The 25450-nt window shown below is 42.3% G+C and overlaps 1 protein-coding gene across 1 annotated transcript in view; it reads left to right on the top strand.

Moving 5' to 3' along the window:
• Positions 1-5072: 5072 nt before the first annotated feature.
• Positions 5073-25450, top strand: part of LOC139390755 (transcription factor COE1-A-like) — a 127287-nt gene continuing 106909 nt past the window's right edge. Inside the window, exons 1-6 of the mRNA XM_071138105.1 lie at positions 5073-5251; positions 5997-6153; positions 7106-7169; positions 8899-8954; positions 9252-9325; positions 20027-20095. Of these exons, the coding sequence (XP_070994206.1) occupies positions 5118-5251; positions 5997-6153; positions 7106-7169; positions 8899-8954; positions 9252-9325; positions 20027-20095 (554 nt within the window). The 5' untranslated portion in view covers positions 5073-5117. The remainder of the gene's footprint in view (positions 5252-5996; positions 6154-7105; positions 7170-8898; positions 8955-9251; positions 9326-20026; positions 20096-25450) is intronic.

Here is a 25450-nt window from a genome sequence, read left to right as displayed (position 1 = left end):
TGCAGGACTCTGTGCAACTTACAATTTAGATAGGATGCCGTTTATTGTATTTGTAAAAAAAAAATCGTATTAATAATAATCTGTTCTATAATTATTGTATATCATTATTAGTATTGTAGGCCTATTTATTAATCTAAACCAGTTCTTTAAATATGCTAAATGTGTTTCGTTTCATTCTGTTGAGACACTTTTGTTGGTTAAATTAAGTTTGATCGGCCTTTAATTGTGTGCTCCATATTTAGTTTAAGATAGGTTATAAGTAGGCCTTTTGTCAAATAAATGTAATGGGTCTATTGCTATCATTTGTTTGGTATGGTAGGCACTAGTTGTTCTTGGTAATTGCTGCAATACAGCCTTTTCAAACTTCTGTGAAGGTTTAAACCAGTTTGCAAATGTTTTATTTAATTTTCATTGTTTCATACAACTGTATTGTTGTGTTTGCCACAATATTATACAATGCTTGTATTTTCCATATAAACAATGGATTGACTTACTTTGATATTACCCTAATAAAGTTTCGAAAATGTTGTGAAAGTTTGGTGTGGTGTGGCTATTACCCTATTATACCGCTGGCCTGTGATAAGAAGGCAGTGCACTCCAGTGCTCCCACTGACTCTTACAGTTGAATTTGAGGTGAGGAAGAATGTTTTAGGCCTAACAGAGTTACTCCTATAATCTAACAATATAATGCTTATCTTTATTAAAAATATTCTGATCGAAAAAATAACGAATTAGCCTCCTGTCCCCTATATTTGTATACCAGACGCAGTAGTCATCTGCCATAAAGAAATTTATGTTGGTGTCATAGCATGCCGCAGGCATATCTCTATCTCGCGCTCACTCTGGGCCTAGGCTTAAACTAAGCGTCTCTTCGTTTATATTAATTTGATTCATATTTAAATCATACAGTGGACGCCTAAGCCTACAGGGTTATGCATGCAATGCCCTGTTGCATTTACTGCTTATATCTCAGACTGCTGAGCCGCGAGGTGAACATTTGTTGTTTAAATAAAGGAAAAAAAACAATAGAACAATAGGCTATACAGTTTAGCATATCCTACACATCGAAACACAAGGCATAAATGGGACTCATTTCGCCAATATCCCTAATTTATTGACGCTCTGGTCGCGTGGTTGGACGCCCTAATGGGTTTCGCACCAAATGAAAATGGATGACAGGTACATTTCTCAAATGTCTGATGATATTAAAATATTATCCCAGTCCCTTGTCCAGTCCAAATGTTCCTAACGGAAACCCTGGTATTTGGTATATATGTTTTCCTAACGGAAACCCTGGTATTTGGTATATATGTTTTCCTAACGGAAACCCAGGTATTTGGTATATATGTTTTCCTAACGGAAACCATGGTATTTGGTATATATGTTTTCCTAACGGAAACCCTGGTATTTGGTATATATGTTTTCCTAACGGAAACCCTGGTATTTGGTATATATGTTTTCCTAACGGAAACCCAGGTATTTGGTATATATGTTTTCCTAACGGAAACCCTGGTATTTGGTATATATGTTTTCCTAACGGAAACCCAGGTATTTGGTATATATGTTTTCCTAACGGAAACCCTGGTATTTGGTATATATGTTTTCCTAACGAAAACTCTTGCCAATAGTGTATGTTTGGTGTGCATTTGGAAAGTATTCAGACCCCTTTACTTTTCCACATGTTGATACTTTACAACTAAAATTGATTAAATACATGTTCTTCCTCATCAATCTACACACAATATCCCATAATGAAAAAACGAATAACAGGTTTTTAGAAATGTTTGCAAATGCATAAAAAAATAAAAAACAGAAATACCTAATTTACAGAAGTATTCAGACCCTTTGCTATGAGACTCTAAAGCGAGCTCAAGTGCATCCTGTTTCCATTGATCATCCTTGAGTTGTTTCTACAACTTGATTGGAGTCAACCTGTGGTGAATGCAATTGATTGGACATTATTTGAAGCCCCTGAGTGGCGCAGAGTTCTAAGGCACTGCATCTCAGTGCAAGAGGCATGACTACAGTCCCTTGTTCGAATCCAGGCTGCACATGATTGGGAGTCCCATAGGGCGGTGCACATCGTCCGTGTCTGTCCAGGGTAGGCTGTCATTATAAATAAGAATTTGTTCTTAACTGACTTGACTAGTTAAATAAAGGTTAAAATGTATATATATATCATTTGTAAAGACACACACCTGCCTATGTAAGGTCCCACAGTTGACAGTGCATGTCATAGAAACAACCAATCTGTAGAGATCTGAGACAGGATTGTGTTGAGACACAGGATTGGGGAAGGGTTCCAAAAAATGTCTGCAGCCTCCATCATTCTTAAATGGAAGAAGTTTGGAACCACCAATATTCTTTCTAGAGATGAGCAATCGGGGAAGATGAATGAAACCAAGATTGAACTCTTTTGCCTGAATACCAAGTGTCACCTCTGGAGAAGAACTGGCACGGTGAAGCATGGTGGTGAAGCATGGTGGTGAAGCATGGTGGTGGCAGCATCAAGCTGTGGGTATACTTTGCAGCGGCAGGGACTGGGTGACTACTCAGGATCGAGGGAAAGATGAACAGAGCAAAGTACAAAGAGATCCTTGATGAAATCTTTCTCCAGAGCGCTCAGGACCTCAGACTGGGGTGAAGGTTTACCTTCCAACAGGACAACGACGCTAAGCACACAGCCAAGACAACGCGGAAGTGGCTTCGGGACCAGTCTCTGAATGTCCTTGAGTGGCCCAGCCAGAGCCCAGACTTGAACCCGATCAAACATCTCTGGAGAGACCTGGAAATATCTGTGCAGCAACGCTCTCCATCCAACCTGACAGAGCTTGAGAGGATCTGCAGAGAAGAATGGGAGAAGCTGCCCAAATACAGGTGTGCCAAGCTTTTAGTGTAATACCCAAGAAAACTCGAGGCTGTAATCGCTGCCAAAGGCACTTTAACAAAGTACTGAGTAAAGGGTCTGAATACTTATGTAAATGTGATATTTTCTTTTTTTCTTTTTAATAAATTTGCAAAAAAAATAATCTGTTTTTGCTTTGTCATTATGGGGTATTGAGTGTTGATTGATGAGGCGGAAAAAATACATTTTATATATTTTAGAATAAGGCTGTAACGTAACAAAATTTGGAAAATGAAAGGGGTGTAAATACTTTCCGAATGCCCTGTATATATAGTGTAGGCTATAGCAGGCTACACAATCAACTTTCCAGTGACACTGACTAACCCAATGATGAAAATGCAGCAATTTGTAGAAGGCAAACTGACTGCCACGACCATTAATACAAATATAATCCATAGATGGCAGTTCCTATTCAAGTCAGGACTGGCAGACATTGCTTGTTCAAGTCAGGATTGGCAGACATTGCTTGTTCAAGTCAGGACTGGCAGACATTGCTTGTTCAAGTCAGGATTGGCAGACATTGCTTGTTCAAGTCAGGACTGGCAGACATTGCTTGGGTACCCATTAGTCAGGACTGGCAGACATTGCTTGGGTACCCATTTGTCAGGACTGGCAGACATTGCTTGGGTACCCATTAGTCAGGACTGGCAGACATTGCTTGGGTACCCATTTGACAGGACTGGCAGACATTGCTTGGGTACCCATTAGTCAGGACTGGCAGACATTGCTTGGGTACCCATTTGAAGTAAAAGACCTGGGGTTGGATTGTTCCCATGTCTGCAACACAACAAGCTGTTCTATTTGTGGCGTGCGTGATGCCCACATTTTGGTCTTCCCAACTGGAAGTGCTTGTGATAAAATGTCATCTAGAAGCTACTGATCTTCTGTATTTTATCTAGGCAAGCCAGTTAAGAACAAATTATTACTTACAATGACAGCCTACCCCAGCCAAACCCCGACTATGTTGGGCCAATTGTGCACCGCCCTATGGGACTCCCAAGAATAGCCAGATGTGATACAGCCAGGATTCGAACCAGGGACTGAGATTCAGTGCCTTAAACTGCTGCGCCACTCGGGAGTTATATATTCAGACAGAAGTACAACATTTAAGGGAAACATTTGGGGGGTTTTGGCCAAAATATTTCCATTTATCAGTGGGTGCTGCAGCACCCCTACTTCGCCGGCTATGGTGAGAGGAGTAGATTATCTGTCTATAGACAAAGTAGAGGTAGTGATCTTCTCTGGTTGGGAATGAGACAATAGATGGCAGTATTGCATTAAAAAAGCGTGCGTGTGTGTGTGTCTGAGAGCGAGAGAGAGATGTCAAATCACAAGGCATGCCCATTGATCACGCACCCTCTGGTTAAGTGGTTGGGGCGGGACTGTGTGTGCGTATTAGGCTGGGGATGCAACATGGCTGAGTTGAGGACCATCGATAGATGATGATCAACGACCCTGCACGCACTGTGTTTGGGGGCGTTACCCTCCACTTCACCAGACACGCCCGCTTCCCTTCGAGCTGAGTTCACTGGTATTCGGTATTCGGTTTGCCGGAGACTTTCAGAAGTGATTCCTTTGACAATAAAATAACGATATACCACAATTCACTCCCGAAAGGACAGGAGCAACGAACGGATCAATCGCCTGGTGGAGGTTTTGCCTCTTCTGTGGGACTTCCTTAATTCCTACTCCTCACGCGCTCCTTTTATCTGAGAACTAGAAAGATTTCTGAAAGAAAAACAACAACAGTAGGCTAGAGGAAGAAATAACACTTGTTTGAATGGTTGATGCCTGTTTGTCTTCTCTAAAATATTGTCTATTTCTTTAAGTGACGTTTAATGACTTCTGGCAGCGCTCCTTGAACCAGAAGACACCCAGCGCTTCTCATCCTCTTGGCTCCCCCTCGTCACTTTCACCTGATGGTCCAGGAACACTTATCTTCTTCACAAGAGTTGTTGACGCACAGGTCACTGATCCCTGGATGTTGACAGCTCCTTTTCCCAGTCCACGAGCAGACCTTCATATCGTTCATATTTCTCTCGCTCTCTCGTTACTGAGAGAAAACTAAAAAATAAGTGATAAACATTACGCCTAACCATCTCTATCGCCGTCTGTGTGATCAAAAGTCACCGGGAAGGAAGGAAAAGGAAACGATAGAGAGAGGGGGCGAGAGGGAAATAGTGAGTGACGGGAGGAGGAACCGTGAGTTTTGATGTTTGGGATCCAGGAGAACATCCAGAGGAGCGGAAGTATTATGAAAGAAGAGCCCATGGTGGCCGGGATGAACGCTGTTCGGAGCTGGATGCAGGGCGCCGGGCTGCTGGACGTCAGCACAGCCGCCCAGAGGTAAGCCCGACGTGGCTAGCCAGAAGGACCACATGTGTTTAGGGACAGGATTGCGCTCCCAATGGACTGCTGGTTTTCTTTTCTGGGCGTATAGCCTAATATTGACTTGGGATATTGTATTATAGCTTTTGCATGCAGGCTTTATGTCTGTGATTGAAGCTAGGCTATAGCATAGCCTACATACTGTTTTTATTTCTGTTTTCTGTAGCCTATTAGCTAGTAGCCTATTAAATCAATCAAAATTAACACTATATACAAAGGACTAAAAACATGTCAGACACGGGCCTAGTTATTAGCACTGAGTTATTTATAATGAAACGTCAATAATTATAACGCAGTAAAACAATAATACAACCACTATTTTTGAGACAGGTTGATTATTACAGTCGACAAAACGGCCCCCCATCTAGCATAGGCTATTCATGTAACGTTAGCGACCAAATCCAAACTATTCATATTGGCTAAGGCTATACTTTGACAGTTTGTAAATATATGTTTTGACCCAGAACTGTTGTCAGAAATTTGCAAATGACTTCAAACATGACATTTCAGTCTGAATTTATTTTAAAAAATTGGTTCAAATGTAAAATAAAAATCAAGATATATTGACGATTTCGGGGACCAGAACTTTAGTGTTTTACTCTTTTACTTCAAATTTTTGAAATAATTTGTAATTTGTGAGCGAATTCAGTGGCATCCATGTGAAAGTTGTGCTAACGGGGCTTGGTGCTACTTGTATCCGCAGCGGCGTGGCTCTGGCCCGGGCACATTTCGAGAAGCAACCGCCCTCCAACCTCCGCAAGTCCAACTTCTTCCACTTTGTGCTGGCTCTGTACGACAGACAAGGCCAACCGGTGGAGATAGAGAGAACCAGCTTCGTTGGATTTGTTGAAAAGGAAAAAGTGAGATTTCCTAAAACATTATACATTGATTTGACATCTGCAGCAGTTTATTTACATACACGAGCCTTATTAATATATTGCTTAATTTACTACTACAATTAACAATACAAATGTTGTCTTACAATAATTTATATAGATATGGATTAGAGTGTTTCTTATATTAGTTTAGACCACGTGGAAGGAATCCGCAGTCCAAGCTGTTCGATACTTTGTGTTGTATTAATTATTCAAATCCCTGGGCGCGTCGATCATGTGCTCATATTCCATTGTTTTAATGCGAAATTGTAGCATAATTTATAGCTATTGACAATATTACAGCACTAACCGTTTTGAATTATTTATGCAAGTTTGCAAGTGTCTCCAGTCAACTCTTTAGACATGCAATTTTCTTCTAGTAGGCTTTTGTTGCAGTATTAAAATCGAATGTATTTGGTTCAAAACAAATATAATGTATTAGTATAGTATTATAAGCCAGAATTCTGTAGCCTACCAATAGTCATTTCACTTTTATATGGCACTAAGGTAGTGAAGTCATTCCCATCAGTTCTGTTTATCTTGGGACGTTTTTGGAAATCATTGACATATCGTTTTTTTAAAGTTATTATATCGTTTCTGATATTGATATTGAAATATATATTTTAGTACATTTAAAGATAATGTTTTGGCCTTTTGTAAATCTGTGTGTGTTGTGGATTTGCTCTTCGTGACTTGTCTGAGTGTGTGTTGTGGATTTGCTCTTCGTGACTTGTCTGAGTGTGTGTTGTGGATTTGCTCTTCGTGACTTGACTGAGTGTGTGTTGTGGATTTGCTCTTCGTGACTTGACTGAGTGTGTGTTGTGGATTTGCTCTTCTTGACTTGACTGAGTGTGTGTTGTGGATTTGCTCTTCGTGACTTGACTGAGTGTGTGTTGTGGATTTGCTCTTCTTGACTTGACTGAGTGTGTGTTGGCAGGAAACGCCAGGGGAAAAAACCAACAATGGGATACAGTACCGGTTACAGCTCCTATACAGCAATGGTACGGTCAACACACACACACACACACACACACATACATACACACACACACACACACACACACACACACACACACACACACACACACACACACACACACACACACACACACACACACACACACACACACACACAAACAATTTGAATAAAATATATGGGATAAAAAAATGACAGTAAATGTTTTATTGATATATGAAAATAACACAGATTGTTATTATTATACAAATCATTAATTTAATGTAAGTATTAGTATTAGCCTATTAATACTATAATTTTTGAATATCTACTTTTTACAAATAGTTTATTCAATAGCCTATGTCATGTATAGTTGGACCTTATGTATGTGGCTCGGTGAACAATGGCCTTCTGTCTGTTTTAACATGAACCAATCCAGAATATTGTATTTGAATTGAATCTGAAACTGAAATGACCATTAGGTCTATGTTTCTGAGCACATCGCAAACACTAACAGCATCCAATTCAAGTAAAGTACATACAGTGAGTACAACATATTCAGCACACCTGATCTTTCCATGACATAGACTGACATGGCCAATCCAGAGGAAAGCTATTATCCCTCATTGATGCCAATTGTTAAATCCACTTCAATCAGTGTAGATGAACGGGAGGAGACAGGTTAAAGAAGGATTTTCCTAATGTTTGGTATACTCAGTGTATAGGCCAACTATCTTTGTCTCTCCATTTGTATCTCTAACATCACTCTCTTTACTGTACATCTCTCTCTTTACTGTACATATCTCTTTACTGTATATCTCTCTCTTTACTGTATACCTCTCTCTTTACAGTATATCTCTCTCTACTGTATATCATTCTCTTTACTGTATATCTCTCTCTTTACTGTATATCATTCTCTCTTTACCGTATCTGTCTCTCTCTCTTTACTGTATATCTTTATCTTTACTGTATCTCTCTATCTCTTTACTGTATATCATTCTCTCTTTACTGTATCTCTCTCTCTTTACTGTATATCTTTATCTTAACTGCATATCTCTCTCTTTACTGTATATCTCTCTCTCTACTGTATATATTTATCTTTACTGTATCTCTCTCTCTTTACTGTATCTATCATTCTCTCTTTACTGTATATCTCTCTCTTTACGGTATATCTCTCTACTGTATATCTCTCTCTTTATTGTATCTCTCTCTTTACTGTATATCATTCTCTCTTACTGTATATCTCTCTCTTTACTGTATATCTTTATCTTAACTGCATATCTCTCTCTTTACTGTATATCTCTCTCTCTACTGTATATATTTATCTTTACTGTATCTCTCTCTCTTTACTGTATCTATCATTCTCTCTTTACTGTATATCTCTCTCTTTACGGTATATCTCTCTACTGTATATCTCTCTCTTTATTGTATCTCTCTCTTTACTGTATATCATTCTCTCTTTACTGTATATCTTTATCTTTTCTGTTTCTCACTCTCTCTTTACTGTATTTCTCTCTCTCTCTTTAATGTATATCATTCTCTCTTTACTGTATATCTCTCTCTTTACTGTATATATTTATCTTTACTGTATATCTTTCTTTACTGTATCTCTCTCTCTCTTTACTGTATATCTCTCTCTCTCTCTTTACTGTATATCATTCTCTCTTTACTGTATATCTCTCCCTTTACTGTATCTATCATTCTCTCTTTACTGTATATATCTCTCTTTACTGTATATCTCTCTCTCTTTATGGTATATCTCACTCTGCCTATAGGTATCAGGACAGAACAGGACTTTTACGTGCGCCTCATCGATTCCATGACCAAACAGGTACCATCTCTTTCATGAATTGTGATAGCGTGTGTGTGTGTGTGTTTGTAAGTGTGGTTGGCGAGAGGTGAAATTGGACTGTGAATGTTGGAAGAGGTGCTGGAAGGGCCAGATGGTGCACTATACTACAGTCTGGCAGACCAACTGCTCACACATGTTATATATCTCATGCTACCAGATGAAAATCATTTTGTGTGAGGATGTAAAGAAGAATCACCATGAGGCAAACTGTTTTACTAACAAACATCTCTCTCTCCCTCTCTCCCTCTCTCTCTCTCTCCCTCTCTCCCTCTCCAGGCGATCATCTATGAGGGACAGGATAAGAACCCTGAGATGTGTCGGGTTCTACTGACTCACGAGATTATGTGCAGGTAAGACGGATAACGTGTTGAGAGAAAGAGGGAGACAAAAGAAAGAGGGAAAAAAGAGAGAGAGAAAGAAAGGGAGAGAGAGAGAGAGAGAGAGAGAGAGAGAAAGAGAGAGAGGGATTATGCAAACATATATTCTCAGTGTGTGTTTGTCTCCCCTGGGTACAGTCAGATGATCGGTTTATTCAGAAACGGCTCGTCAGTCTGCTTCCCCCTCCCCCTCCCCCTCTACCCAAAATGCAACTCTCCCCAGGTACATTGGGACCACAGCATGACCCAGTTCTGAGAGAGAGAGAGAGATTGGGGTTAGGGAGAGTCAGAGGATGGGAGGAGGAGAGGAGCGAGAGAGAATGAGATATACTATGTATACAAAAGTATATTGACACCTCTTCAAATTAGTGGATTCGGCTATTTCAAGCACACCGACATGCAATCTCCATAGACAAACATTGGCAATAGAATGGCTTTACTGAAGAGCTCAGTGACTTTCAACTTGGCACCGTCATAGGATGTCACCTTTCCAACAAGTCAGTGCATCAGATTTCTGCCCTGCTAGTGCTGTTATAGTGAAGTAGAAACGTCTAGGTGCAACAACGGCTCAACCACCACACAAGCTCACAGAACAGGACTGCCAAGCGTCGGCTGGAGTGGTGTAAAGCTCACCGTCAATGGACTCTGAAGCAGTGGAGTGATGAATCACGCTTCACCATCTGGCAGCCCGATGGACAAATCTGGGTTTGGCAGATGCCAGGAGAACACTACCTGCCCGAATGCATAGTGCCGACTGTAATGTTTAGTGGAGGAGGAATAATGGTCTGGGACTTTTTTTCATGTTTCGGGCTATGTTCCTTAGTTCCAGTGAAGGGAAATCTTAACGCTACAGCATACAATTACTTTGTGGCAACAGTTTGGGAAAGGCCCTTTCCTGTTTCAGCATAACAATGCCCCTGTGCACAAAATGTGATCCATACAGAAATGGTTTGTTGAGATCGGTGTAGAATAACTTGATTGGCCTACACAGAGCCCTAACCTCAACCCCATCGATGAGTTGGAATGACGACTGTGAGCCAGGCCTCATTCCCCAACATCAGTGCTTGACTTCACTAATACTCTTGTGGCTGAATGGAAGCAAGTCCCCGCAGCAATGTTCCAACATCTAGTGGAAAGCCTTCCCAGATGAGTGGAGGCTGTTATAGCAGCAATGTTCCAACATCTAGTGGAAAGCCTTCCCAGATGAGTGGAGGCTGTTATAGCAGCAATGTTCCAACATCTAGTGGAAAGCCTTCCCAGATGAGTGGAGGCTGTTATAGCAGCAATGTTCCAACATCTAGTGGAAAGCCTTCCCAGATGAGTGGAGGCTGTTATAGCAGCAATGTTCCAACATCTAGTGGAAAGCCTTCCCAGATGAGTGGAGGCTGTTATAGCAGCAATGTTCCAACATCTAGTGGAAAGCCTTCCCAGATGAGTGGAGGCGTTTATAGCAGCAATGTTCCAACATCTAGTGGAAAGCCTTCCCAGATGAGTGGAGGCGTTTATAGCAGCAATGTTCCAACATCTAGTGGAAAGCCTTCCCAGATGAGTGGAGGCGTTTATAGCAGGAATGTTCCAACATCTAGTGGAAAGCCTTCCCAGATGAGTGGAGGCGTTTATAGCAGCAATGTTCCAACATCTAGTGGAAAGCCTTCCCAGAAGAGTGGAGGCTGTTATAGCAGCAATGTTCCAACCTCTAGTGGAAAGCCTTCCCAGATGAGTGGAGGCTGTTATAGCAGCAATGTTCCAACATCTAGTGGAAAGCCTTCCCAGATGAGTGGAGGCGTTTATAGCAGGAATGTTCCAACATCTAGTGGAAAGCCTTCCCAGATGAGTGGAGGCTGTTATAGCAGCAATGTTCCAACATCTAGTGGAAAGCCTTCCCAGATGAGTGGAGGCGTTTATAGCAGCAAAGGGGGGACCAACTTCAACTCCATATTAATACCCGTGATTTTGGAATGAGTTGTTCGACAAGCAGGTGACCACATACTTTTGGTCATCTAGTGTATAGAGAGAGAGTTGAGTTTTTATGAAACCTTTATTTCATACTTAATTATTAACACAAATAATGGCACACTGTGCCTTTTCAGAAATTTAACAACAAATGTGTCATTCCTAAATAAAAATTTGATAATTTAAATAAAAAAGCATATATATATTTTTGAGTTATATATATCAACAAAAATAGTTCTCTCTTTCACAAAACAAACCGCTCCTTCATAAACCCACTTCTCCTCAACAACAATCTTTTACAGCCGAGAAGGACTCAAAATTAACTTTTTTTTTTTTTTTTTTCCCTTAAAAACACATCTTACATCCTGTCCATATCCAGTATCTATTTTATGTTTCCTGCTCAGAAAAAAATTACATCTATCAAGGCACAAGGTGAGAGCCAGATGCAAATGGTTGGAGTCTTACAATGTTTATTAATCCGAAGGGGTAGGCAAGAGAAGGGTCGTGGACAGGCAAAAAGGTCAAAACCAGATCAGAGTCCAGGAGGTACAGAGTGGCAGACAGGCTCGTGGTCAAGGCAGGCAGAATGGTCAGGCAGGTGGGTACAAAGTCCAGAAACAGACAAGGGTCAAAACCAGGAGGACTAGAATAAGGAGAATGCAAAAAGAAGGAGAACGGGAAAACCGCTGGTTGACTTGGAAACATACAAGACTAACTGGCACAGAGAGACAGGAAACACAGGGATAAATACACTGGGGAATATAAGGGACACCTGGAGGGGGTGGAGACAATCACGAGGACAGGTGAAACAGATCAGGGTGTGACGACATCTTAGCTTGTCCCAAAAGAAAATGTAACAGTTGACATTTTATTTTATTTTGCTTACTATATTGAAACCCCAAAATTAAACAGTGTTATTGAAAATCTCCTCTACAGCTGTAAATAAAGACTCAAGTATTTCAAAGAGGCTTTATCCTCTCACATGCCATAAAATAGTGAAAAATGGTTTCTCTTTATGTTGCAAAAAAGACATCCATCTCCAACATCTGATTTAATGACAGATACAAAAGCATTAACTGCAATGATGCCATGTAACACCCTCCATTACATATCACCAGTACCCTTTAGTAACAGTGGCTTGTACAATGCTCTCCATGCTGGCTTTACCTTGTCATCAACACCCTCCATTACATGTCGCCAGTGCCCTTTAGTAACGGTTGCTTGTACAATGCTCTCCATGCTGGCTTTACCTTGTCATCAACACCCTCCATTACATGTCACCAGTGCCCTTTAGTAACGGTGGCTTGTACAATGCTCTCCATGCTGGCTTTACCTTGTCACCAAGGCCCAGTTTTACCCTCCAAGGAGTGTATTTTCTATTCTTCAATTTATCTTTATTCAAAACCTTGACACACCCCATATGTAAGCCTTTCCCCCTCACCTCATCCAAACCCACCACTTCCAACCCTCTCAAATCCACTAATAATGCCTTTCTTTCTGACTTTGGGTTATTTGGTGTAATCCGTAGTCTTGAAAATTGGGCATTTTCATTTTGTACCTTCTTCTTGTGATTATTAAGCATAAACCACTCTTCTACTGACAGAGCCTTCCAGCAGCTTCCCAGCAGTTGTCCGACAATCCTTTCCGACCTCAACCCCAAACGTTCAGCCACCCGTCCTCCATCCATTGAGGTGGGCTCAGCCATGGCCATTAACTGTTTTAGGGTGATGATTTTGCCCTTCACCAGATTCTTCCTCCCTTACGCCATTACAACCCCCCTGGCAAAGCCATGATCCTTCCAGACCAATTTCCAATCTGTAAAGCACAAGTTTTTCCCAATTTTCCTTTGCAGAGGATATTCCCCTAAACCGCTAAACCATGAGACTCAAACTATCCACCTCTGCTTGATTTTTCACAAACATTGCTATATCATCAGCGTAGGCTGAGAGACGAATAGGAGGAATATCCTCAGAAATGTAACCCCTTCAATGCGAATTCTAATGCCATTTAGTAGTGGCTCTATAGTGATGGCATATAACATTCCTGCAAAGAAAACTAAAACCAAACCAAATTCTTCAAAAGTGTGCCATGAGTATTGATGTTCAACTTGAACAAATGCCTTTTCTTGATCAATTGAAATTAAACCAGCATCCAACCCAAAAAATACACAATCAGGGAAATGTTATTCCCTATCTGCCTACTGGGAAACCAGTAGGACTGGTCCGTGTGTATGATTTGCCCCATCACCTCCCTCAGCCTGTTGGATAAAGCCTTGGACAGGATCTTATAATCAGTGCACAGGAAGACCACCGGCCTCCAGTTCTTCACCTCCCTAGGATCACCCTTTTTTTGGCAGTAGGTTGAGGTGGACTGCCCTTCTGCAGCTTATCGGTAGTAACCCTCCGGTCAAACTATTGTTAACTACTGCTAGCCAATCCTCTCCCAACATGTCCCAAAAATACTTTAAAAAGTAAATGGGAAGCCCATCAATGCCTGGTGCCCTTCCATTTCCATGCCTTTTGATGCAGTGTATAGCTCCTGCAAAGACAATGGTTGCTCTAGTTCAACCTGAGCTCCTGCAAAGACAATGGTTGCTCTAGTTCAACCTGAGCTCCTGCAAAGACAATGGTTGTTCTAGCTCAACCTGAGCTTCTGCAGCCACCTGTGGGAGCCCATCAAGGAACTATTGTGTCACTGTTTTATTCTCTTTGTACTCACACTTGTAGAGCTCAGCATAGAACTGTACTGCCCTCTTTCTAATTTCACTACGGCTAGTAAGCTCTTGTTCAACAGCTGATATGAGGTAATGAATAATTCTTGGTCCATTCTTTTTCTCTAAACCAAAGAAAAATTTGGATGAGGCATCCATTTCAGAGATTCCCTAAAACGTACTTCTCACCAATGCCCCCTGTGCTCTGATAGCCAGCAGGTCTCTTGAGGGCCTGAATATGGCCTCGGACTCCTATGGTCTCAACCAACGTCAGGAGTTCCCCTATTTCAGACTCTAGGGCATTTAATGATCTGGTGATGTCTCTGGTGACATTCATCATGTACAGAATTGTTGAATCTGGAATTTCCCTAAATCCCACCACCGTTGAAGAGATAAAAGACTGGCCTTTTGAGACCTCAACCTCTCCCAGAAACCTCTCCACCTCTCCCAGAACCCTCTCCACCTCTCCCAGAAACCTCTCCACCTCTCCCAGAACCCTCTCCACCTCTCCCAGAAACCTCTCCACCTCTCCCAGAAACCTCTCCTCTCCACCTCTCCCAGAAACCTCTCCACCTCTCCCAGAAACCTCTCCTCTCCACCTCTCCCAGAAACCCCTCCACCTCTCTCTGAAACCTCTCCACCTCTCCCAAAAACCTCTCCACCTCTCCCATAAACCTCTCCACCTCTCCCAGAAACCTCTCCACCTCTCCCAGAAACCTCTCCACCTCTCCCAGAAACCTCTCCACCTCTCCCAGAAACCCCTTCACCTCTCCCAGAAACCTCTCCACCTCTCCCAGAAACCTCTCCACTTCTCCCAGAAACCTCTCCACCTCTCCTCTCCACCTCTCCCAGAAACCCCTTCACCTCTCCCAGACACCCCTTCACCTCTCCCAGAAACCCCTCCACCTCTCCCAGAAACCCCTCCACCTCTCCCCTCCACCTCTCCACCTCTCCCAGAAACCCCTCCACCTCTCCTCTCCACCTCTCCCAGAAACCTCTCCACCTCTCTCAGAAACCCCTCCACCTCTCCTCTCCACCTATCCCAGAAACCTATCCACCTCTCCTCTCCACCTCTCCCAGAAACCTCTCCATCTCTCCCAGAAACCCCTCCACCTCTCCTCTCCACCTCTCCCAGAAACCTCTCCACCTCTCCCAGAAACCCCTCCACCTCTCCTCTCCACCTCTCCCAGAAACCTCTCCACCTCTCCCAGAAACCTCTCCACCTCTCCCAGAAACCTCTCCACCTCTCCCAGAAAAAAATAAAGCATTTCCTGAAGTGAGCATCACTCAATAACATTATATTAAAATGCCAGTATGCGCTTTTGGGTTTTACAACATTAATGAACACCACCTCTGTTATTAAACAATGATCAGAAAATCCCACTGGGGTTATCACACTTGATTTACAGACCTGAGATTGATGCTCAAAACAATAAAACCTATTTTACCTGGCCAGAGAGATGGTGTTCTCTCTCACATGGGCCTCAATGTTGGCTCCGTCAAATATCACACAGTTCATGTGTTACAATAAGGCATTTTTAAAAAGTCCTTGAGGCTATATGAGGTTCTTTGTGGTTTCTAAATCACTGACTGTGCAGTTAAAATCCCCAGCAAGAAATAAATAAGCCTTAGTGTTACATTTCTCAATGGTATTTGATAATGTCTCTAAAAAACATACACTCTCAACTACCATCCTGGGGAAAATACATCTAATAAACACATAGTGATGTTTTCATACCTCGCTCTAATGCTCAACTACCTCTTCAACCTTATATGTCAAAGTCAAAAACCCTTTTGAGAACTACCCCCCCCCCCCCCCCCACTCCTGTTGCCACATCTTCATGTTCAATATTACAATCAAAATACAAATACAGAGTAAGAGACAGAAAACACATCACTTTACAGATTTAAGGCTACGACTGAACTCTTTAATTTCCTTTTGAATTTAAATCACCTGTTACTCTCGCGTCAACTTTCTTCAGTCTAGCGATTTCAGGGCTTGTCAAACCTCCCCGCGTTATTTTTGACATCAGAACCTTTGCATATTCAATAAACAAATCACTTTCAGGAAAAACATCTGTTACATAATCCTGCATATATTTCTTCTCTTTTGTCAATTTCAGAAATTGACGTACCTTCTCAATCCCACACCTCCCTTCCACCCCATTTCTCTCGCTGTTTTGTTGTGATGCGTCAGATGACTCACTCTCGCTATCCTCCCGAGGGAAATAGCACCATCACTTCAACCTGTTTATCCTCAACTGATTTATCAATCTCTACTTCCTGTTCATCCTCAACTGATTTATCAATCTCTACTTCCTGTTTATCCTCAACTGATTTATCAATCTCTACTTCCTGTTTATCCTCAACTGATTAATCAATCTCTACTTCCTGTTCATCCTCAACTGATTTATCAATCTCTACCTTCCTCTTAGAATGAGAACCTTAATTTCAATCTCCAGTTGACTTCCAATTCTTTCCAGCTGTTTCCCCTCCCTCTTTGCTCTGATCCACCGTAAAAGCCCCTGTAGCCACACCACTCTCCTTTCCTACTTTTCCAACCACATCTGCCCACCTTCTCCCTTCCCCTGAACTGCCCACCTTCTCCCTTCCCCTGAACTGCCAAACTTTTCCCTTCCCCTGAACTGCCCACCTTCTCCCTTCCCCTGAACCCTTAGCATGTTCATCCCTTTGCGGTGGTGCATTAGCTGCACCAACACTAGAGCTGCTTCCGGGGTCTGCACGCTCGTTCTCGGGACAATAACATACCAAATGTCCCACTCTTCCCACAGCCAAAGTTTGTAATTGATTCAGTAAAAGCATAGAGCACAATTAAATCTGTCAATCTTAAACTGAATGCTAAATTCAGTTCGTCAGTATCCTTTTTTTAAATCATGTGCACTTATGATATACGACATGTTTCAGGAAAGGAGATTTGCATCCAAAAATAACCTTTTTTATTGTAGATACAAGTTGACCATGACGAGATAACTCTCGCTGCAACACTTCATCTCTAACAAATGGAGATAACTCTCGCTCCAACACTTCATCTCTAACAAATTGGTGGCACTTTAGAAAGTATAACTTTCTTTGCCGGGTTCATAAGAGGAAATACTCACATCTGTGTATTTGGTACGTTATTGTCCCGAGAACGAGTGTGCAATACAACACCATTTTCAACTATCATATTCACCTTTTTTTTCTAAGAATATCACCACAATGCTATTCGTCCTTTAGGCTGATTTTATGCTCTCATACCCAATGATAGCGGCAACTGCTAAGCTACATTCTTCCACCGAACACCCTGCCGCAGCAGGAATCTTTACTCCATGCTGCCGACTAAGTTTTTCAAACATTAACCCTCGTCTATGCTTCCCTTTTTCAGTCTGTAATGGTTTGCAAGCCCTGCCACATCCGACGAGCGTCAGAGTACGATTCGATCTTAGTCGATCTTAGTCCAGTATTGATGCTTTGCCTGTTTCATGGTTTGTTGGAGGGCATAGCGGGATTTATTATAAGCTTCCGGGTTAGAGTCCCACTCCTTGAAAGCGGCAGCTCCATCCTTTAGCTCAGTGCGGATGTTGCCTGTAATCCATGGCTTCTGGTTTGGGAATGTACGTATGGTCACTGTGGGGACGACGTCATCGATGCACTTATTGATGAAGCCAATGACAGATGTGGTGTACTCCTCAATGCCTTTGGAGGAATCCCAGAACATATTCCAGTCTGTGCTACAAAACAGTCCTGTAGCTTAGAATCTGCTTCATCTGACCACTTTTTTATTCATCTAGTCACTAGTGCTTCCTGCTTTAATTTTAGCTTGTAAGCAGGAATCAGGAAGATAGAAGTATGGTCAGATTTGCCAAATGGAGGGCGAGGGAGAGCTTTGTAGCCGTCTCTGTGTGTGGAGTAAAGGTGGTCCAGAATTTTGGTTGCACATTTAACATGCTGATAGAAATTTGGTAAATTTAATTTTCCCTGCATTAAAGTCCCTGGCTACTAGGAGCGCCACCCCTTGGTGAGCGTTTTCTTTTTTGCAAATGGCAGAATACAACTCATTCAATGCATTCATAGTGCCAGCCTCTGACTGTGGTGGTATGTAGACAGCTACGAAAAATACAGGTAGATAGTGTGATCTACAGCTTATCATGAGATACTCTACCACAGGTGACCAATAGCTCGAGACCTCCTTAGATATTGTGCACCAGCTGTTATTTACAACAATACATAGTCCGCCGCCCCTTGTCTTACCAGACGCTGCTGTTCTGTCCTGCCTGTACAGTGTATAACCATCCAGCTGTATGTTGATAGTGTCGTCGTTCAGCCACGACTCCATGAAGCATAAGATATTACAGTTATGAATGTCCCCGTTTGTAGTTTAATCTTGCGCGTAAGTCATCGATATTATTCTCTGAAGATTGCACGTTTGCTAGCAGAATGGAAGGAAGTGGGGTTTATTCGATCCCCTACGGATTCCCAGAAGGCAGCCCGCCCTCTGGCTCCTTTTTCTCCTCTTCCTCTTCACGCAAATCAATGGGATCTGGGCCTGTTCCCAAGAAAGCAGTATATCGTTCGAGTCAGGCTTGTCAGACTCGTTAAGAAGAAAAAGGATTCTGCAAGTCCATGGTGAGTAATCGCAGTCCTGATGTCCAGAAGTTATTTTCGGTCATAAGGAATGGTAGCGGCAAGACGTTACAAACAACGCATATACGAACAAAAACTACAATCGGTTGGAGACCATTTTTACTAAATACTTGACACCACTGAGAAGAATTTTAAAAAACAGACATACAGTGGCAGAATACCTGACCACTGTGACTGACCGAAACTTAAGGAAGGCTTTGACTATGTACAGACTCAGTGAGCATAGCCTTGCTATTGAGAAAGGCCGCCGTAGGCAGACATGGCTCTCAAGAGAAGACAGGCTATGTGCTCACTGCCCACAAAATTAGGTGGAAACTGAGCTGCACTTCCTAACCTCCTGCCCAGTGTATGACCATATTAGAGACACATATTTCCCTCAGATTACACAGATCCACAAAGAATTTGAAAACAAACCCAATTTTGATAAACTCCCATATCTATTAGGTGAAATACCACAGTGTGCCATCATAGCAGCAATATTTGTGACCTGTTGCCACAAGAAAAGGGCAACCAGTGAAGAACAAACACCATTGTAAATACAACCCATATTTATGTTTATTTATTTTTTAGCTTGTACTATTTGTACATAATGTGACATTTGATGTCTTTATTCTTCTGGAACTTTTGTGAGTGTAATGTTAACTGTTTATTTTTATTGTTTATTTCACTTTTGTTAATTATCTACTTCACTTGCTTTGGCAATGTTTCCCATTCGAAATAAAGCCCTTAAAATGAATTGAATTGAGAAAGAGAGTGGTAGAAAGGTAGGAAGGGAGAGAGAAAAGGAGGGAGGGGGAGAAAGAGTCCTTGTGGGAAATAGAGAAGATAGAATGTCTGGTTTTCTAATGATGTCAGAATAGAGACATGGTGCTAACTGAGAATAGAGCCCCGGAGGCTTCAGAGAGTTCTGAACCTGAAGCTGTCTCTGTCCCAGCATTTCCTGATAACCTCAGTCACCTCACCTTACTTACTAATACTATGTTGATTTGATTGATTGACTGATCTGTTAGGCACCTTTTTGATTGAACACACATCCCCTCTCCTCTCCCTATCTCTGTCTCTCTCTCTCCCCTCTCGCTATCTCTCTCCCTATCGCTCTCTCTCCCCATCTCTCTCTCTCCCCATTTCTCTCCCTCCCCTCTTCCTATCTATATTTCTCTCTCCCCTCTCCCAAACTCTCTCTTCCCTATCTCTCTCTTCCCTCTCATTATTTCTCTCTCTCTCTCTTTCTCCCACCTCTCTGTATCTCTCTCTCTCCTCTCCGTAATCTCTCTCCCCTCTCTCTCTCTCTCTCTCTCTCTCCCATCTCTCTCTCCCATCTCTCTCTTTCCCATCTCTCTCTCTCTCTCTTTCTATCCCTCTCTCAGTCGGTGTTGTGATAAGAAGAGCTGTGGCAACAGAAACGAGACGCCCTCTGACCCCGTCATCATTGACAGGTAAGCAGGCTCCACCCCTGTGCTGCCAGTGATTTGTACAGAGGAGGAAGGTGTGCCAGGGTGTGTGATGAGCATTGAGCAGCTCAGGGTTGCTTCTGTCAAGTCTTAGTTGTTATGTTGAGTTGTCTCAGTGAAACAAGCTGAACCTCCAGCCTGTACTGTACCTGTATCAGTCTCAGTGAAACAAACTGAACCTCCAGCCTGTACTGTACCTGTATCAGTCTCAGTGAAACAAGCCGAACCTCCAGCCTGTACTGTACCTGTATCAGTCTCAGTGAAACAAACTGAACCTCCAGCCTGTACTGTACCTGTATCAGTCTCAGTGAAACAAACTGAACCTCCAGCCTGTACTGTACCTGTATCAGTCTCAGTGAAACAAGCTGAACCTCCAGCCTGTACTGTACCTGTATCAGTCTCAGTGAAACAAGCTGAACCTCCAGCCTGTACTGTACCTATATCAGTCTCAGTGAAACAAGCTGAACCTCCAGCCTGTACTGAATCTGTATCAGTGTCAGTGAAACAAGCTGAACCTCCAGCCTGTACTGTCCTTAAAAAAAATCACCTTTATTTAACCAGACAGGCTTGTTGAGAACAAGTTCTCATTTACAACTGCGACCTGACCAAGATAAAGCAAAGCAGTGTGACACAAACAACAACACAGAGTTAAACATAGAATAAACAAACAGTCAATTCTTGGTCCATACAGTCAATAATACAATATAAAAAGTCTATATACAGTGTGTGCAAATGAGGTAAGATAAGGGAGGTAAGGCAATAAATTGGCCAATGTAGCAAAGTAATTACAATTTAGCAAATTAAAACAGGAGTGATAGATGTGCAGATGATGATGTGCAAGTATAAATACTGGTGTGAAAAAGAGCAAAAAAGTAAATATAAACAATATGGGGCTGAGGTAGGTAGTTGGATGGGCTATTTACAGATGGGCTGTGTACAGCTGCAGTGATCGGTAAGCTGCTCAGATAGCTGATGCTTAAAGTTAGTGAGGGAGATTTAAGTCTCCAACTGCAGCGATTTCTGCAATTCGTTCCAGTCATTGGCAGCAGAGAACTGGAAGGAAAGGTGGCCAAAGGAGGTGTTGGCTTTGGGGGTGACCAGGGAGATATACCTGCTGGAGTGCGTGCTACGGGTGGGTGTTATTATGGTGACCAGTGAGCTGAGATAAGATGGAGCTTTACATAGCAAAGACTTATAGATGATATGGAGCCAGTGGGTCTGGTGAGGAATATGTAGCGAGGGCCAGCCGACGAGAGCACACAGGTTGCAGTGGTGGGTGGTATATGGGGCTTTGGTGACAAAACGGATGGCACTGTGATAGACTGCATCCAGTTTGCTGAGTAGAGTGTTGGAGGCTATTTTGTAAATGACATCACCGATGTCGAGGATCGGTAGGATATTCAGTTTTACGAGGGTATGTTTGGCAGCGTGAGTAAAGGAGGCTCTGATGCGAAATGGGAAGCCGATTCTAGATTTAATTTTGGATTTGAGATGTTTAATATGAGTCTGGAAGGAGAGTTTACAGTCTAGCCAGACACCTAGGTATTTGTAGTTGTTTTTGTAGTTGTCCACATATTCTAAGTCAGAACAGAGAGAGGAGAGAGGAGAGAGAGAAGAGTGGAGAGAGAGGAAAGAGAGCCGATGAGAGGGGAGAGAGAGGAGAGATAGGAAAGAGAGCAGAGGAGAGAGAGGAGAGGGGAGAGAGAGGAGAGAGAGGAAAGAGAGCAGAGGAGAGAGAGGAGAGGGGAGAGAGAGGAGAGAGAGGAGAGAGGAAAGAGAGCAGAGGAGAGAGAGGAAAGAGAGCAGAGGAGAGAGAGAAGAGTGGAGAGAGAGGAAAGAGAGCAGAGGAGAGAGAGAAGAGTGGAGAGAGAGGAGAGAGAGGAAAGAGAGCAGAGAAGAGAGAGGAGAGGGGAGAGAGGAGAGAGGCTGGTGTACAGCATTGGAGAAGTGGTTATAAGACTGTTTCTTAAAGAAGTTGAAGAAGGGGAAGTTGCCATGTTACAGAACCAGTCAAAAGTTTGGACACACCTACTCATTCAAGGATGATTGTTTTATTATTTCATATTTCTACATTGTAGAATAATAGTGAAGACATCAACACTATGAAATAACACATATAGAATCATGTAGTAACCAAAAAGGTGTTAAACAAATCAACATATATTTTATATTTCAGATTCTTTAAAATAGCCACCCTTTGCCTTGTTGACAGCTTTGCACACTCTTGGTATTCTCTCAGCCAGCTTCTGGAATTATTTCCCAATAGTCCTGAAGGAGTTCCCACATATGCTGGGCACTTGTTGGCTGCTTTTCCTTTACTCTGCGGTCCAACTCAACCCAAACCATCTTGAGGTTGGGTGATTGTGGAGGGCAGGTCATCTGATGCAGCACCTGGAGGTGTGTTGGGTCATTGTCCTGTTTAAAAACGAATTATAGTCCCACTAAGCGCAGACCAGATGGGATGGTGTATTGCTGCAGAATGCTGTGGTAGCCATGCTGGTTAAGTGTGCCTTGAATTCTAAATAAATCACTTACAGTCTACCAGCAAAGCACCCCGACATCATCACACCTCCTCCTAATTGAAATGCATCCCAGGTGACTACCTCATGATGCTGGTTGAGAGAATACCAAGAGTGTGCAAAGCTGGGTTCAAGGCAAAGGGTGGTGTGAGGGAGTGCGTAACTGGCAGCAGGGAAGTCAGGCGCAGGAGAGCAAAACTGGGTAATCAACGGAGCAGTTTTATTCATAAAACCACCGGAAACCAGAACAATAAACAAATTGGTACAAAACCCGTCGCGCACCAGAGAAAACGTGCACATGCACTTACAATTCCACACAAAGACATGGGGGGAACAGAGGGTTAAATACACAACATGTAATGGGGGTTATTGAGACCAGGTGTGTGAGAAGACAAGACAAAACAAATGGAATATGAAAAGTGGATTGATGATGGCTAGAAGACTGGTGACGCCGACCGCCGAGCGCCGCACGAACAAGGAGAGGAACCGAGTTCGGCGGAAGTCGTGACAGGTGGCTACTTTGAAGAATCTCAAATATAAAATATATTTGTTTAACACTTTTTTGGTTACTACATGATTCCATGTGTGTTATTTCATACTTTTGATGTCTTCACTATTATTTTACAGTGTAGAAAATAGTCAAAATAAAGAAAATCCCTTGAATGAGTAGTTGTTTCCAAACTTTTGACTGGTACTCTATAATTAAGCGTTAAGGCCCAAAATGGTGTGGGGTTTTGCCAATTTACCACAGCGTAGGGCCATTCTTATGCATGACGCAAAGCGGCGGTTTATTGGCCATATATCATGAACTTCCGAAGTGCCTTATTGCTCTTATAAACTGGTTACCAACCTAATTCGAGTAGTAAAAATAAATATTTTGCCATACCCATGTCATGTGGTCTGATAAACCACGGCATTCAGCCAATCAGTATTCAGGGCTTAATAAACCACCCAGTTTATAATTGAGTCTGTTCCAGCCTCATACACTCAGTCCACAAAACATTAGGAACACCTGCTCTTTCCATGACATATACTGATTAGGTGAATCCAGGTGAAAGCTATGATCCCTTATTGATGTCAAATGTTAAATCCACATCAATCAGTATATATGAAGGGGAGGAAACATGTTAAGGAAGGATTTTTAATGCAACCGCTGTGTCAGATTTCAAAAAAACTTTACGGAAAAACATACCATACAATAATCTGAGTACGGCGCTCAGAGACCAAACAAGCCAAAAAGATATCCGCCATATTGTGCAGTCAACAGAAGTCAGAAATAACATAATAAATATTCACTTACCTTTGATGATCTTCATCAGAATGCACACCCAGGAATCCTAGTTCCACAATAAATGTTTGATTTGTTTGATAAAGTTCATCATTTATGTCCAAATAGCTCCTTTTGTTAGGATGTTTGGTAAGTAAATCCAAACGCGCGTGCAATCCAGCCGAAAGGTCAGACGAAAAGTCCAAAAAGTTATATTACAGGTCGTAGAAACATGTCAAACGAAGTATAGAATCAATCTTTAGGATATTTTTAACATAAATCTTCAATAATGTTCCAACCGGAGAATTCCTTTGTCTGTAGAAAAGCAATGCAAGCTAACTTTCACATGACCGCGTGTCACTAGCTCTTGGCAATCTGCCAGACACCTGGCTCAATCCCCTCTCATTCGGCCCCACTTCACAGTAGAAGCATCAAGCAAGGTTTTAAAGACTGTGACATCTAGTGGAAGCCTTAGGAAGTGCAACATGACCAATATCCCACTGTATCTTCGATAGGCTATGAGTTGAAAACCTACAAACCTCAGATTTCCCACTTCCTGGTTGGATTTTTCTCAGGTTTTCACCTGCCATATGAATTCTGTTACACACACAGACATCATTCAAATAGTTTTTGAAACTTCAGAGTGTTTTCTATCCAAATCTACTAATTATATGCATATTCTATCTTTTATCGTTGAGTAGCAGGCAGTTTATTCTGGGCACCTTGTTCATCCAAGCTACTCAATACTGCCCCCCAGTCACCAAGAAGTTAAGCCTTGAGACAATTGAGACATCGATTGTGTACGTGTGCCATTCAGAGTGTGAATGGGCAAGACAAAAAAGTAAGTGTTTTTGAACAGCGTATGGTGGTAGGTGCCAGGCGCACGCGTTTGTATCAAGAACTGCAACACTGCTGGGTTTTTCAAGCTCAATAGGTTCCTGTGTGTATCGAGAATGGTCCACCACCCAAAGGGCATCCAGCCAACTTGACACAACTGTGGGAAGCATTGGAGTTAACATGGGCCAGAACGCTTTCGACACTTTGTACAGGTCATGGCTTTAGAATTGAAGGCTGTTCTGAGGGCAAAAGGGTGTGCAACTCAATATTAGGAAGGTGTTCAGTGTAGTTTGTTTCCTTGTTTGTGGAAATGCTGAATGGGCTATTACAACTGATAAGAATATAGTGCTGCAAAATGAGCAAGCAAGTACATCCTCCTCTCAATCAATCAAATGTATTTTTAAAGCCCCTTTTACATCATCCGATGTCACAAAGTGCTCCTTTCTCCTTCTGTCCTTCTCTTTTCTCACCTGACCTATTTTCTAGTCCAGGAGGTGTGTGTGATGGAGAGGAAAAGGAGGAAATATTTTTCTGTGTCCTAATTTGATGTTAGCTATTGCTACCCTCACACCTGATCCTCAGCACAGTCCAACACAACACAGCCCAGCACAGTACAACACAGTTCAGCCCAGCCTAGTCCAGCACAGCCCAGCACAGCCCAGCACAGCATAGCCCAACACAGTTCAGCCCAGCACAGTCCAAAATGGCCCAGCACAG

This window comes from Oncorhynchus clarkii, chromosome 31, assembly GCF_045791955.1.
Source record: "Oncorhynchus clarkii lewisi isolate Uvic-CL-2024 chromosome 31, UVic_Ocla_1.0, whole genome shotgun sequence".
In the NCBI taxonomy this organism is placed as follows: Eukaryota; Metazoa; Chordata; class Actinopteri; order Salmoniformes; family Salmonidae; genus Oncorhynchus; species Oncorhynchus clarkii.
The sequence above is the reverse complement of the archived record's forward strand: the minus strand, read 5'-3'. Positions and strand labels throughout refer to the sequence as shown.